Raw genomic sequence first — 13,996 nt, 5'->3', positions numbered from 1 at the left:
AAATAAAAATTGGAAGAAGCAGGGTCAGGCCTGTTGGCACATGCCTTTAATCCCAGCACTTGGGAGGCGGAGGCAGGTGGATCTCTGTGAATTCGAGGCCAGTGTGGTCTACATAGCAAGTTCCAGGCCAGCTAGGGCTACATGAAGACCCTGTCTCAATAAGAGGAAAAAAAATTGGAAGGAGCAGGAAAAAAAACAAAAAAAAACAAAAAAAAACTAATTCAGGCACAGTGGCACATACCTAGTACTTGGGAAGTAAAGGCAGGAGGATTTTTGAGTTCACTGCCAGCAGAGCAAGAGACTCAAAAAAAATAAATAAATAAAAGTGTGTGCTTGGTTGAATAAATATTTTTAAATTATTTATTTATTATTTTTATTTTATGTGTGTATTTTGCCTGTGTGTTAAGTGTACCAGGTGTATGCAGCGCCCACTGAGGCCTGGAGTTACAGATGGTTATTAGCCATCATGTGGGTTCTGGAAACTGAATTCGCTTCCTTTGGAAGAGCAGCCAGTGCTATTAACCACTGAACCACTTCTCCAGCCTGTTTGTTTTTATTTTATTTTTTTTTGTCTTTATTTTTTTATTTTTATTTTATTTTATTTTTTTTTGAGACAGGGTCTCCCTGTAGCTCCAGTTGTCCTGGAACTCACTATGTAGACCAGGCTGGCCTTGAACTCACAGAGATCCGCCTGTCTCTGCCTCTGGAGTGCTGGGATTAAAGGCGTGCGCCACCACACCCGGCCCAAGCCTGTTTGTTTTTAATTGGAAGAAGCAGAGTTTGAAGCAGGAAAAGTGGAATCCTACTACTAGCTTCATAATCTATTCTTGGTCCACTATGGGAAAGTTCCCAGTCTCTCAGGTTTTCATGTCCTCTCTCTGACTACTGAGGTGTGGGCACAGCTCAGTCTGTGAGCCCTGCCCTGAGCAGTAGGTTTGCCTGACATTCCTCACTTCTTATCCACAGAGGAAGCGGGATGTGGTAACAGAGACCAAAATTGTTGAGCTGGTGATTGTGGCTGATAATTCAGAGGTGCGTCTACTACAGCTCTGTCCTGCCCCCTTCAGTCCCTTCCCATCTTTCAAGGTAAATGCTCTTGGCCCCTAGGTCAGGAAGTACCCCGACTTCCAACAGTTGTTGAACCGCACACTAGAAGTGGCCCTCCTGCTAGACACGGTGAGTGTTGGGCTAGGTAGAAGTCCCATAGCCCCTTGACTGCAGCAGCCCCTTTTCTGAACCTCAGCTCTCTTTCAGTTCTTCCAGCCCCTGAATATTCGGGTGGCACTTGTGGGCCTGGAGGCCTGGACCCAGCATGACCTGATAGAGATGAGTCCAAACCCAGCTGTCATACTAGAAAACTTCCTCCACTGGCGCCGGACAGATTTGCTGCCTCGATTGCCCCATGATAGTGCCCAGCTGGTGACGTAAGGACCCCAGGCTCAGCCATTGGAGCCTGGCACTATCCTGTCAGGGCCACATTCATGTCCCTTCAACTTCATCTCTCAGAGTACTGAAGCTCTGATGATGGTTTGGGCCTTGACCTTTCACATCTGTCCCACAGTGTTACTTCTTTCTCTGGGCCTATGGTGGGGATGGCCATTCAGAATTCCATCTGTTCCCCTGACTTCTCAGGAGGTGTCAATATGGTAAGTTATTTGCAAGTCTTCTCCCCATTTCCATTTATATTCTTCCCATATACAGAACCATTATTTACTGAAAGCTCCTCTCCCTTAAACTGGACTGATCTCAAGGCTGTGGATAATTAGAGCAGAGGTCCATGAGGTAGCCTCTACTTGTCAGGGAACTCTGGACAGTTCTTCACAGTATAGAGTTGTCACTTCAAAGTTTTCCCATTTCTAGGGGGAAGTCGAGGCCCAAAGAGCAGAGGTGATATTCAGGGGCTACACAGTGTTGGGGTGGGGGCGGGGGGAGTGCAGAGTTGAGCTAAAATTTAGATTTCCTGTTACCCAGGCTTGGACTCTCCTACTTCAGAAGCAACTAAGGAGGAAGGCAATGCACAGGAGAACAGCTGAGGAGGGGGTGGGAATAGTCAGGGTAGGCTAGACATTGTGTTGGGACCAGGCTGGGGTTGGACCTGGGGTATCTCCCTTCCCAATGATAGGACCACTCCACAAGCACCCTAGGAGTTGCCTCCTCTATCGCACATGAATTGGGCCACAGCCTGGGCCTGGACCATGATTCACCTGGGAGCAGCTGTCCTTGTCCAGGTCCCGCCCCAGCCAAGAGCTGCATCATGGAGTCCTCCACAGAGTGAGTAACTAAGGGATAGGGACAGGGTAAGGGTAGAGCAGAGTAAGGCAAGCTAGAAGAATCTGTAGCCTAACCTTTCTTGCCATTCTTCCCAGCTTCCTCCCAGGCTTAAACTTCAGCAACTGCAGCCGACAGGCCCTGGAGAAATCCCTCCTAAATGGGATGGGCAGCTGTCTCTTTGAACGGCAGCCCAGCCTGCCCTCTATGTCTGCTTCGTGTGGAAATATGTTGGTGGACCCTGGCGAGCAGTGTGACTGTGGCTTCCCAGATGTGAGCCCCTCACCCAAAGCCTTGACCACTCCCCTCTGTGCCCTTACTTAGCCCTTTCCAAGCCTCCTGAGTTGTTTCTGGCTCTGAAGAGACCTTCCTGACTTCAGGACATAGCTTGCTGGGCTCTGGTTCTCATTTACTGTGTGGCTTCTGCACCTTCTGGATTTGCTCCCCTGAGGGGTGAGGGGGTGTGCCCTGCTCTGAGGCTCAGCTCCCTCTGTGTCCTGGTCTGCAGGAGTGCACTGATCCCTGCTGTGATTACTTTACCTGCCAGCTGAGGCCAGGGGCACAGTGTGCATCTGATGGACCCTGTTGTCAAAACTGCAAGGTGGGCACAGACCTGAAACTAGCCACCCCAGAGCTCGCCTGTCAGGCACTAGGGGGACCTCTGTGATCCCTGAGCTCCTGGTTGAATTTGCCCATCACCAACTTTGATGCTCACCCACCCTCTACAGCTGCACCCAGCTGGATGGCAGTGCCGCCCTCGGAGAGATGATTGTGATTTGCCCGAGTTCTGCCCAGGAGATAGTTCCCAGTGCCCACCTGACATCAGACTGGGGAATGGCGAGCCTTGTGCTGATGGACAGGCTGTATGCATGCATGGGCGCTGTGCCTCCTATGTCCAGCAGTGCCAGTCACTCTGGGGACATGGGGCCCAGCCCGCAGCACCACTTTGCCTTCTAACAGCCAACACTCGGGGCAATGCCTTTGGGAGCTGTGGGCGCAGTCCCAATGGCAGCTATGTGCCCTGCACACCTAGGTAAGTACAGAACACAAGCTTCTCTGGGTTTGTGGGAGATTGGCCTTGCTTCCACCAATCCTGCTTGCCTTTCTCCCCACCTCCAGAGATGCCATTTGTGGGCAACTACAGTGCCAGGGGGGTAGGAGCCAGCCTCTACTGGGCTCAGCCCGGGATCTGCTCTGGGAGGCCTTGGAAGCCAATGGTACACAGCTGAACTGCAGCTGGGCACACCTGGACCTGGGCAGTGATGTGGCCCAGCCCCTCTTGGCTCTGCCTGGCACTGCTTGTGGCTCTGGCCTGGTGAGTAGCCTGGGTTGGTGAGTTCAGGTAGAAAGGAACATCTAAATCATAGCAAGCTGTGCCCAGGCTTCACTCCACCAGTGCCAAAGACATTGGCTTCACAGGAAGTCAGATTCTTACCTCAGAGAGAATAAAGCTTTGTCTTCCCACTGAGCTTCAGTTTCCCCATCTGTAAATGCAGGGACAACCTCATAGCCTCATTGGCTTCCCAGTCCTGACCAAGCTCTGTGAGACTGATCTTTGCTTTTCTTTCCATGGAGCAGGTGTGCATTGACCATCAGTGCCAGCCTGTGGATCTCCTGGGAGCACAGGAATGTCGAAGCAAATGCCATGGGCATGGGGTGAGCTGGTGTGGAGGAGATGAAAAGGGAAGAGGGAGCCTCTTGAAAAAAACGAGGGACTTTGGAAACAGACCTACCTGGGTTCCAATCTTTGCCACTTACCAGCTATGGGACCTGGGGCATGTTAGTAACCTCCCTGAGCTCAGTTTCTTCATTCATCAAATGGGACATAATAATGGTGCCCACATCCTGGGGTGGGGGTGTGAGATGGGCATGAGACTGTCTACCTGTCATCCCTAGCACTCCTGCCAGTTTTAGAAGCCTGAGCTCTTAAAAAGCCAGATACAGGGCAATGATTTCCTCTTGCAGACATCCTCAGTGTTCTCTCTGTACCTCTAGGTCTGTGACAGCAACAGGCACTGCCACTGTGAGGAGGGCTGGGCACCCCCTGACTGCAAGACTCAGCTCCGAGGTAGCCACGGCTTGGGCCCAAGGCAATTGGGAAGGCAAAATGGCTCAATCTCCATCCTCTTTCTGACCCTTTTACTTCTGGCTTACTGACTCTGTGACCCCTGAACCCCTCCACAATCTCTGACCACTTCACTTACTCCCTATCTCTGCCCCTCCTGGAGTGGCAGTCTTTAGCCCTATCCACCCTTAATTTTGACATCCTTCCATAGCAACCAGCTCCCTGACCACAGGCCTGCTCCTCAGCCTCCTGTTGTTACTAGTCCTAGTGCTAGTTGGTGCCAGCTACTGGCATCGTGCCCGCCTGCACCATCGACTCTGCCAGCTCAAGGGATCCAGCTGCCAGTACAGGTATGAACACTGGTTCCCTGCTACCATCTCCTTCAATTAGGTACAGTTCTAAAGCCCACCTTCACCTATGCAGTCCCTGCCAACTACTTCTGAGCCCCAAGCTACTCAGACTCTGAACTGCTGACCACCAACCATTCCCAACTTACATGTGTCCTTACCTACATGCATCCTATAAGTCCTACAACTTCACTCACAAGGCATACCCCCAGCTGCTAGGGCCACTTCACCCTGGACCCCAAGGTGGGATAAGAGTGGTCCTCCTTCAGGCTGTTCAATCCCACCTCTACTCTAAACACACAAGGCTACCTCACAGGTTATAAGGAGTGAACTTCCCCCTGGGGCAGCAGGTGGATGGTTAGGTCCACTCTCTGATTTTCCTCATGCTCAGGGCAGCCCAATCTAATCCTCCTGAACGGCCAGGACCCCCACAGAGGACACAGCTGATGTCAGGCACTAAGGTGAGCTCTGGATGCCAGAAGAAAGAGGGCCCACATTACTTGACACCCAGTTTAGGCCCTAGAGGTGGCACCAAAGGTCCTAGAGTCAGAGAAAAAGACTAGCAATGCCCAGGAGTCTAAGGAATCAGGCCCAGCTGCAGGCAAAGGACTGAGCACAGCCGGAGTAGAAGGGCCAGTCATCTCACGAGGCTCTGCTGAGCTCTCTCAGCTGGCCAAGCTGGTGACTTTAAGAGGTGGGTCTATCCATGCCCTTCACAGTAACCATTGTTCCAGGGGACAAGGGGGGTGGTACTCAAAAGAACCTTTAATATGCTAGGATCTGACAAGGCCCAGGACACCATGAGTAAAAGGCTGGTGAGTGCCCAGGGTCTGAGCCCTCTAGCTTTAGTGGCAGGAGGATGTGTGTGGAGGCAGCCTGCATGTCCCCTCCATTACATGTCACCCCTGCATGCAGCTGAGTAACTGCATGCTCAGCACCCTCTGCCTTTGTCTGGGGCCCTGATGCCCCTATCTGGATATTAACCCCTCTCTGCCCACATCTGTCTCTCTGTCCTGCCCCCTATGCCTGTCTGCTCCTCCTGCCCTCTCAGCAGGCTAGTGCTCTGGCCTTCCCAGCTCCCCCCTCCAGGCCGCTGCCACCTGACCCTGTGCCCAAGAAACTCCAGGTAAATCTGGGCCGGGCCTTGTGCTGGCTCAGGACAGGTGGGAGGCTTGGTACCCAACCGCAGTTCTCATCCCTGCTTCTCCCAGTGGTGCTCTTCCTTAGGAAACCAGGGTGCCCCCTCAGCCTTCAGACACAGGCCCAGAAGCAGCCAAGGGCGAGCCTCCTGTCTTGGTCTCTACTGCCACCTGGTGGTCAATGGTAGGACTGCATTCGGTCAGGGACTCCACAACTGACTCACACCTTCCTCCCCAGAGGCTCTATCGGCACGCACCCAAAACTACTGCGCATGCTCCCATTTTCTCCTGCCCACTGGCTGACTTTGCTCGTTGACCTAAACTCCTGTGGGGAACCTACGCATGCCCACACCTTTGACTGTGCTTTCACGACCCCCGCTCTTCTCTCTGTTCAGGCTGAGCTGGCTGACCTATCCAATCCCCCGACTCGCCCTCTGCCCGCCGACCCCGTGGTGAGGCTCCCGAAGGTAACCGTAGGAGGAGATCCGGGCTCAGACTCTCCTCCTATCTAGGGTTGTGACCCTGGTAGCCATGGCCACCCCCTCTGTGCCTGAGGGTGCAAATCCCAGTGGCACCTTTGGTAGTGACAAAGGTGACCCCTGGTAGTGCCCCAGCACCTCTACACTGGGAGTGGGAAACATCCCCCCAAAATTGGTTACTGCCTTCTCTGTCAGTCTCAGGGGCCTGCCAAACCCCCACCCCCAAGGAAGCCACTGCCTTCCGACCCTCTGGGCCAGTGCCCATCAGGTGACCTACCTGGCCCAGGAGCTGGAAGTATGCCGCTGGTGGTACCCTCCAGGTAGGTGAGGAGGGTGTTGCTGAGGGCAGGCGGGCAGTAAGACATCTAGTAAGACCTCTGACCTTTCTTTTGACTTTCTAAACTCCAGGCCAGCGCCACCACCCCCAGTAGCATCCATGCTCTACCTCTGACCTCTCTTGAGGTTTGGCTGCCTCCAGCCCAGATTTAGAACTTAAAGAAGTGAAATCTCTGCTGGAAACCCCCAAAATGACTAAAGGAGCAGGAACCTAGATGCTTCAGTATCCAGTCCTAAGGAACCAGCTACCATCAGGTGCTGTTAAAGCAACAGCCTGGGAACCTACCAGCGCAGCTGTAGCTAGGTGTTGGGGAGGGGCTGGGGCTGGAGAATCAGATTGAAGAATTTGCACACAGCCTGTCTCTGCTCTGTTGTAATAAATGTGAGATTTTGGAATTTGCTCTTGGAAGTTGGGTAGTTCCTGATGTGTTTCCAGGTCTGGCCACTAGGAGACGCTAATTCATCAGACTAGGGCAGGCTGGGGAGGGCAGAAGTCCCAGAAAGGGTCAACCAAAATGTGTCATTGGGGATGCTTGCAGCTTGTTTCTCCCAGTCTGGGATGAATGACTTCTAGTCTTCACATCCTCCCCCGCAATGCTGTCCAGCCCCACCAGCAGCTATAGACAAACTGCCCAAGTCGTCAGACCTGCATCCCCGCCCACTGACCAGTGGCTGGGAAAAGTCTATCTAACTGGTGTTCTCAGAGCCCAGAGCCTGGGTGGAGCAGGGCAGTGGCTCCCAGGATTTCAAGGCTTCACACCTGCCTCCTCTACTTCCCTGCCCCCACCTGAAGGCTCCAGAACAAAGGTGCTTTGTGCAGGCTGCTACCACATCACTTCACCCTCAGCACTGAAGCCTAACCGACCCCTAGCCCAGACAGGCGTGTGGTGGAAAGGGGTGGACTCTCCCCAAAGTGGGCACCTAGTAGCACCTAAGCCTCTGTAGGAATGGGGTGTCCTGGGAAGCACTTCATCCTTTTCCCCTGCACTGTCCTTTAGATGTGCAAAGAAATGGGGGCAATGTATGAAAATATGTGGATATGCTCCCTGGATCTTGACCCATGCCTCACTTTCTCATATCTGGACAATGGGTGTGTGCCCTTATTTAAATCTTCCCCACAATATTTGGGGGCGGGTATGGATGGATGGGGATCATGTGATCTCACACAAGCTGGCCTGGAAATTTGGGGCTCAAGGCAATCCTGCCTCAGCATCCAGAAACATCTGGGGCTACAGGTGCTAGCCACTGCACCCAGCTTCTCCCCAACTCCCAACAGGATCTTGCTATGTTAGTTCAGTCTCACTAGAACTCTGGATTCTTCTGTGTGGGTCTCAGAGTGTTGAGATTCCAGGCACATTCGATTCTACCTGGCTCTGGCCTCCCAAACTTCTAATAAAACTAATACAGACAAGAAAGTCAAGACCTAAAACAAACAAACAAACAAGAAAGTTGCATGGCAGGATTTATATAAGTTTGACACCTGTAATCTTAGCACTGAGGAGGAGACAGAACACTGTTGCCAGTTTGAGGCCAGCCTGGGTTACAATGTAAGTTCCAGGCCAGCTAGGCTACAGTGTAAGACCCTGACCCTGTCTCAAGAAAAAAAAAAAAAAAAAAAAACCCAAAAACCTAACAAGTTAAGAAAGGGATTAGAAAGATGACTCAGTCGGTAAAGTGCTGGCTTCAGGTGTAGCGGTTTACTTCTATAACCCCAAGGCTGGGGTTGGGGTGGAGGAAGAGCCCCTTAGAGCTCACAAGGCGGCCAATCTAGCCAATCAGTGAGGTCGAGGTTCAATGAGAGACCCACTCTCAAGAAATAAGGTGGAGAGCTATAGAGGACGATCCCACCCCCTACACACACACACACACACACACACACACACACACACACACATACACGCGACAACCTGTGGCCTCTTGACTTACTCGCGCGCGCGCGCACACACACGCACACACACCCCAAACCAAAAACAACTGAAAACAAAAATTCCTCTAGTGGAGTAGGTCCCCTCCTCCTCCCCACTCCCAGTGCGGTCAGGTCTCCAGGAAAGCTTTGACTGACCAGGAGCGCACTCGGGGTGCACAAAGGGTTAACAAGAGTTAGCCTTGGGTGGAGAGGCGGGGACGAGTTCTCATTGGTGGAAAGTTATCGGGGGTGTGGCCTAGGAGTCTCCACACCCCACCTCCTTTCCGTAAGCCGCCCCCCCACCCCCACTTTGTACCTTTCTCGCCCGACAGAGAAGCGGGCCGGGACCAGCCGGGCCAGACCAGACGGACCCCAGGGGCGATGCGGCTGCTGCCCCTGCTGCCGACTGTCCTCTGGGCCGCGCTCCTCGGCTCGCGTCTGCGGGGGTGCACCAGCCTCCGCCACCCTGTCTACTGGAACTCCTCTAACCCCAGGTAGCTGGGCCGAACCTGGCGAGCGCCGAGCTGGGCCTGCGCGCTCCCGAGCTGTGCGCGCGCCCGCCGCTCGCTGGGGCTCGGCGCAGTCCCAGCCCAGCCCAGCCGCGCGCCGGGACTCCTTTGTTTGAGCCGGCGGGGGAGGGGCGAGGCGTGCCCGGGGTCCCCCCGCCCGCACGTGTTGGGGGGCGGGCGATGGACCCTAATCTCAGGGTGGTCGGAGTCTGAGAGCCGGGAGCTGGGGGGGCCTGGGCCAGCACTCCGGGCCCCGCCCCCCTTCTCTTCTGGTGAGCCCCAGGCTCCCGCAGGCTGGAGCTGGGGCGGACCCCTGAGAACCCGGGAGGGGTCTTTCCCCAGGTTAAAGAATGAGGATTCCTCTCCCGCTCCGTGGTCCCCTTGGGCGCCCTCGGGCTCCTGATCTTCGAATCTCTGCTCCCATCTCGGACTTTATCGGTCCTTCTATTTCTGTCCAGTCCTGGCTCTGCCCTTCCAGCTGACTCACCTGTGGGCAAGTCGGTTGACCTCGCTAACCTCAGTTATGTCATCTACAAAATGGGCTAATAATACCTGACACCCTGGGAAGCAGGCTGACTGAGATCAGATGTGAAAAGAAACGCAGCTGTACAGATATAAATGCTTGTTTCTTGCTCTCTCCTGAGCTGGCTGCCTTTGAACCTCGGTATTTTTTGCTGTTTGCATCCTCCTTCCCATTTCTCCCTGCCTCTCTGCGGTCCCCATCTGTTTTCCTTTCTGATTTTCTACTTCATACAATCTGTGGCTCTGTTCATTTATTCACTAACATTTGATAAGCACATACTGAGTGCCAGGACCAGTGCTGAGTAGCTGGGTAGTACCAATACAGGAAGGAGGACAAGATGCTGCCCTCCGGGGACCACAAACTCTCCTCCCCCACATCCCCCTCCGCAGGAGGGCAGGCCAAGATAGTCATTCTAATACCAGTCCTGAGTGATAAAAGCTATTGTTGTCCTGGACTCTGACTTCTTCTGTCTCAGTTCCAGAACAGTGCCTCTGAAAGCCACTTGAGGACTTGTTCAAAATTTAGGTTTCTAATCCCGAGCTGTAAGTTTCTGGTTCATTCATGAAATCCACAAGTATTTATTGAGCTCTGGCCTTGAGCAGGGTACTGTTCTAGACACAGTGGAATGAAATGTACAAAGACCCTGTCCTTGCTCAGGTTGCGGTCTATAGATGCTCTAGTAGCCCAAAATCCCTCTAGTCAGAGTCCCTAGAGCAGGTGGTCCTCAGGCCACCCATTGAGGGCCATTTAGAGGCCATTCCTAAATCAAGCCTTACTGTATGTATATGGTGTTGGGACCAGGGCTCATGTGGTATTTAGTACCATGGGGGCAGTCTGTTCCAGCCCTTCCCACGTGTACTGGCTCCCCCAGACAGCTCCCAAGAGGTAAGGAAGTGGGTCCTGATTATATGAAAGGGGTTCTCTTCCATACCTAGCATTTCTTTTCTTGTCAAAAAAGGAAAGTGGGCTGTAGTGACACATGCCTGTAATCTTAGCACTCAGAAGGCCAAGGTGAGGCAGGGCAAACATGAGCTCGAGGCTACCCTGGGCTACATAGTGATAGCCTGTCTTAAAAAAAAAAAAAGAGCTGGGTGTGGGTGTGCAGGCCTTTAGTCTCAGCACTCAGGAGGTAGATGCAGGTGGATCTCTGTGAGTTCAAGGCCAGCCTGGTCTACATAGTAAGTTGCAGGCCAGCTGCTTTCTTTTCACCATGGGATGAGAGTCTTCTCTGTGTGTATGGTACTGAGCTGCTTACAGTTCCAGCTTCATCTCTGAAGTCGCTTTGTGGGCATCTGTTCCCTTGCCCCTCAGCATTCATCCTCCTAGCATTTACCAGGCACAGGTGGTAGGCCAGGCCCCATGTGGGGCTCTGGGCTGTAGGAGAGGTATGTTGAAAGGTGGAGTGTGATGATGGCCTTCTCACGAATAAACAAGTCTTGTGGGGTGGGCACTGCAGTTCCCAAACCTCTCTGAACCTATGAATTGATCATCACACCTATTTCTTGTACGCTGTCTCTCAAGATGTGACAGCCTGGGAATTGGACCCAGTGCATAGGCCTATAATCTCAGCTACTTGGAAGGCAAAAGCAGGAGGATTACAGGTTCAAGGATTACAGGTTCAAGGCCTGCCTGAGCTATAGAGTGAGCTATAGAGTAAGTTCAAGGCCAACTTGGCAACTTAGTGGAATCCTGTCTCAAAAGAAAAAGTAAAATAGCGCCTAGTGATGTAGCTCAGTGGTAGAAGTGTTTGACTAGTATGAATGAGGCCCTAGGTTCAACCTGCAGTACCAAAACAAACAAAGACAGAAGGCTGAGGAGGGTGTAAGTCATTCTGGGAAACTCAGAGCTAACCCATCTCTACTGGATGGCAGAGAGGCCAGCACCAACCCCACATCTGTCCCAGTTCTGTGCTGTAACCCTGCAGCCCACATTCTGTTTTGCCCACAGGCTGCTTCGAGGAGATGCTGTGGTGGAGCTGGGCCTCAACGATTACCTAGACATCTTCTGCCCACACTATGAAAGCCCAGGGCCCCCTGAGGGCCCTGAGACCTTTGCTTTATACATGGTAGATTGGTCAGGCTACAAGGCCTGCCAGGCAGAGGGGGCGAATGCCTTCCAGCGCTGGAAGTGCTCATTGCCCTTTGCTCCCTTTGGCCCTGTTCGATTCTCAGAAAAGATTCAGCGCTTCACACCCTTTTCCCTGGGCTTTGAGTTCTTGCCTGGAGAGACTTACTACTATATCTGTGAGTGATGGGAGATTCTACATGCCTCTTGGGGAAGGAGGGGAGAGGAGTAGGGCTCCTTGCTTTTGCCACAGGTCAAGGCCTAAAGTAAGGAGGAAGAAAAGGCTGGTGGGGAAGGGAGCTGTGGTCCCTAAAACTCAGGAGGTTGTCTGAACCTAGGTAGGGGATCAGTTCAACTCAATCTGTGCAGAGAAGAGAGTATGGAAGCTAGGAAGGGGGGACTAGGGAGCTGCAGAAAGGCATGATGGGACAGTACCTGGTGTGGTCCCAAAGGAGGAGAAGCCGAGAAGGTCTGAAATAGTCCAGTGCACATAGAGAGGTGACTTTCTGTGCTAACTTCCTCCTCCCAATTTCCCACCAGCGGTGCCAACTCCAGAGAGTTCTGGCCAGTGCTTGAGACTCCAGGTGGCTGTGTGCTGCAAGGAGAGCAGTAAGTGGGTTGGTGGGGGTGGAGGTGGATGGGGGTGGCGGTCACAGGCAGCCCTTCTGGCCAGTCTAGGACCTTTGGGAAGGAGGGAAGGAATAGGGAAAATAAAAGAACATCAGATTTAAGGAATCTGGGTGAAGCTTCCGGCTTGTGATCCCTTTGCCCACAAGTCAGCCTTGTGGGAACTTCCATCATACCTTTTTGAAGCTGCCCACAGAGAATGGGGTCTCCAAGGGCAAGGCCCTCAAAGCCTCAACTGAACTTGGCTCTTATGGAGGAGACTTGAAAGTTGGGAAGACTACTGACTGGGGAACTTGGAAGTTAGGGCTTGGAAAGGATGAAGGTGATCGTGGGAAGGCAGTGGTTGCTTTGGGGAGACCTTGGAGAATGGAGTCAGAGTGAACAGCTAATGGGAAGGGCAGGGAGGAGCTTCTGAAGAAGTGGGCAGACAGATCAGCGATACCCCTTCTCCTTCACAGGATCTGAGTCAGCTCATCCTGTTGGGAGCCCTGGAGAGAGTGGTACATCTGGGTGGCATGGGGGGCATGCTCCCAGCCCCTTCTGTCTCTTGCTGCTGCTGCTGCTCCCAATACTACGTCTCCTGCGAGTTCTGTGAGTCAGATAGACCCTCCCTGTCACCCTGAGGAGCCAGAGCCTTTCCCAAAGTCTCTTGTTGGAAGGATCCCTGACACCTGTACTGGGGATGGATGCCAAACCAGGCAGACAAGATGGAGTTTTGATGAGCAAAGTCAGAGGATCTGAGATGACCCTTGCAGGTGACTGCTCCTCACCACAGACTGAAGAACTACAAGGGAGCTGCAGACAGTCCTGTGTACCTGGAGATGGGCCTGATGAACCTAGGGGCTTTGTCAGCTGCTTCGATGATCTCATCTCCTCCCCCTTGAAGACTGGGATTTGGTGGGATCAAATCCTTGAGCCACTAGGGGCCCAGGCTGAAGACCTGGCAAAAGGTGGTTTGCTGGCCGACAGCAAAGGAGAAGCTCTGTCATCTGTGCCCCATGGGTCTCTTCCCAGGGGCAACATCTTACCCTCCCCAAGGGGCCACTCACTTGTCTTCTGTGAAGACGGACTTGCCATGAGGTTGAATTTCATGCTGGTTTGTATTTTTGTAAGTGTTTGGACCAAACCTTCAATAAACCACCCACTGAAGCTGGGTGTGGTGGCTCATGCCTATAATCCCAGCACTTGGGAGGTAGAGGCAGGAGGCTAGCCTGGGTTACATGAGACCCTGACTCAAAAAACAATTATTTTTTTAGAATTTGGTCTAGTTGAAATGGTTCAATAGGTAAATGCTTTTGCCATACAACCCTGATGACCAGAGTTCAGTTCCTGAAACCCACATGTGGAAGGAGAAAACAGGCTGGAAAGTTGTCCTTTGCCCTCCACATAGGGGCATGAGTGTACACATACACACATGCACTCACACACACATTAATAATAAAATTTGTTTTGAAAAACACTCATCTTTGTGTTACCCTCCCTAACCTACTGCCCTCTGGTTCCTTCCTTGACACTGAAACTCCCTGGGGCCTCTGCTCTCAGCTTGGCTTGGCCTGACCTCCATGCCAGCTGTGCCCAAGCCATTGATGCCAGACATCAGTGGGCACCCCTCTGGGCAGTTGGGGTGGGTGCCAACAGCAGCTGTGGAGCTTGGCACCCTCTCCCACCTCCCCAACCACCATCCTGTGCTCAGTGGCAGGTGTGGCTAACAACTCACCCTGTTGGGGCCCTGC

At 52.9% G+C, this 13,996-nt stretch overlaps 2 protein-coding genes across 25 annotated transcripts in view; both read left to right on the top strand.

Moving 5' to 3' along the window:
• Adam15 (ADAM metallopeptidase domain 15) overlaps positions 1 to 7,043 on the top strand; it is an 11,795-nt gene extending 4,752 nt beyond the window's left edge. The window contains exons 7-24 of one of the 24 annotated variants that reach the window (XM_008854422.2): positions 967 to 1,032; positions 1,108 to 1,176; positions 1,255 to 1,424; positions 1,562 to 1,646; positions 2,123 to 2,271; positions 2,367 to 2,541; positions 2,777 to 2,869; positions 2,997 to 3,301; positions 3,388 to 3,583; positions 3,847 to 3,924; positions 4,264 to 4,336; positions 4,545 to 4,683; positions 5,072 to 5,141; positions 5,735 to 5,806; positions 5,908 to 6,003; positions 6,215 to 6,286; positions 6,494 to 6,618; positions 6,707 to 7,043. In XM_008854422.2, coding sequence (XP_008852644.1) covers positions 967 to 1,032; positions 1,108 to 1,176; positions 1,255 to 1,424; positions 1,562 to 1,646; positions 2,123 to 2,271; positions 2,367 to 2,541; positions 2,777 to 2,869; positions 2,997 to 3,301; positions 3,388 to 3,583; positions 3,847 to 3,924; positions 4,264 to 4,336; positions 4,545 to 4,683; positions 5,072 to 5,141; positions 5,735 to 5,806; positions 5,908 to 6,003; positions 6,215 to 6,286; positions 6,494 to 6,618; positions 6,707 to 6,749 — 2,076 coding nt within the window. In that variant the 3' untranslated portion in view covers positions 6,750 to 7,043. Of the gene's footprint in view, positions 1 to 966; positions 1,033 to 1,107; positions 1,177 to 1,254; positions 1,425 to 1,561; positions 1,647 to 2,122; positions 2,272 to 2,366; positions 2,542 to 2,776; positions 2,870 to 2,996; positions 3,302 to 3,387; positions 3,584 to 3,846; positions 3,925 to 4,263; positions 4,337 to 4,544; positions 4,684 to 5,071; positions 5,142 to 5,731; positions 6,004 to 6,214; positions 6,287 to 6,493; positions 6,619 to 6,706 lie in introns of those variants that run through there. The other 23 variants (XM_008854441.2, XM_008854432.2, XM_008854413.2 and 20 more) reach the window with 23 other exon arrangements.
• A 1,455-nt stretch (positions 7,044 to 8,498) lies between these two features.
• Efna4 (ephrin A4) lies at positions 8,499 to 13,722 on the top strand. The gene is made up of 4 exons (XM_008854400.3): positions 8,499 to 9,034; positions 11,520 to 11,815; positions 12,177 to 12,245; positions 12,722 to 13,722. The coding sequence occupies exons 1-4, from the start codon at positions 8,922 to 8,924 to the stop codon at positions 12,856 to 12,858; spliced, it is 615 nt and encodes a 204-aa protein (XP_008852622.1). The 5' UTR covers positions 8,499 to 8,921; the 3' UTR covers positions 12,859 to 13,722.
• Positions 13,723 to 13,996: the final 274 nt, after the last annotated feature.

This window comes from Nannospalax galili, unplaced genomic scaffold (assembly GCF_000622305.1).
Source record: "Nannospalax galili isolate Female #2095 unplaced genomic scaffold, S.galili_v1.0 scaffold591, whole genome shotgun sequence".
Taxonomy (NCBI): Eukaryota; Metazoa; Chordata; class Mammalia; order Rodentia; family Spalacidae; genus Nannospalax; species Nannospalax galili.
The sequence above is the reverse complement of the archived record's forward strand: the minus strand, read 5'-3'. Positions and strand labels throughout refer to the sequence as shown.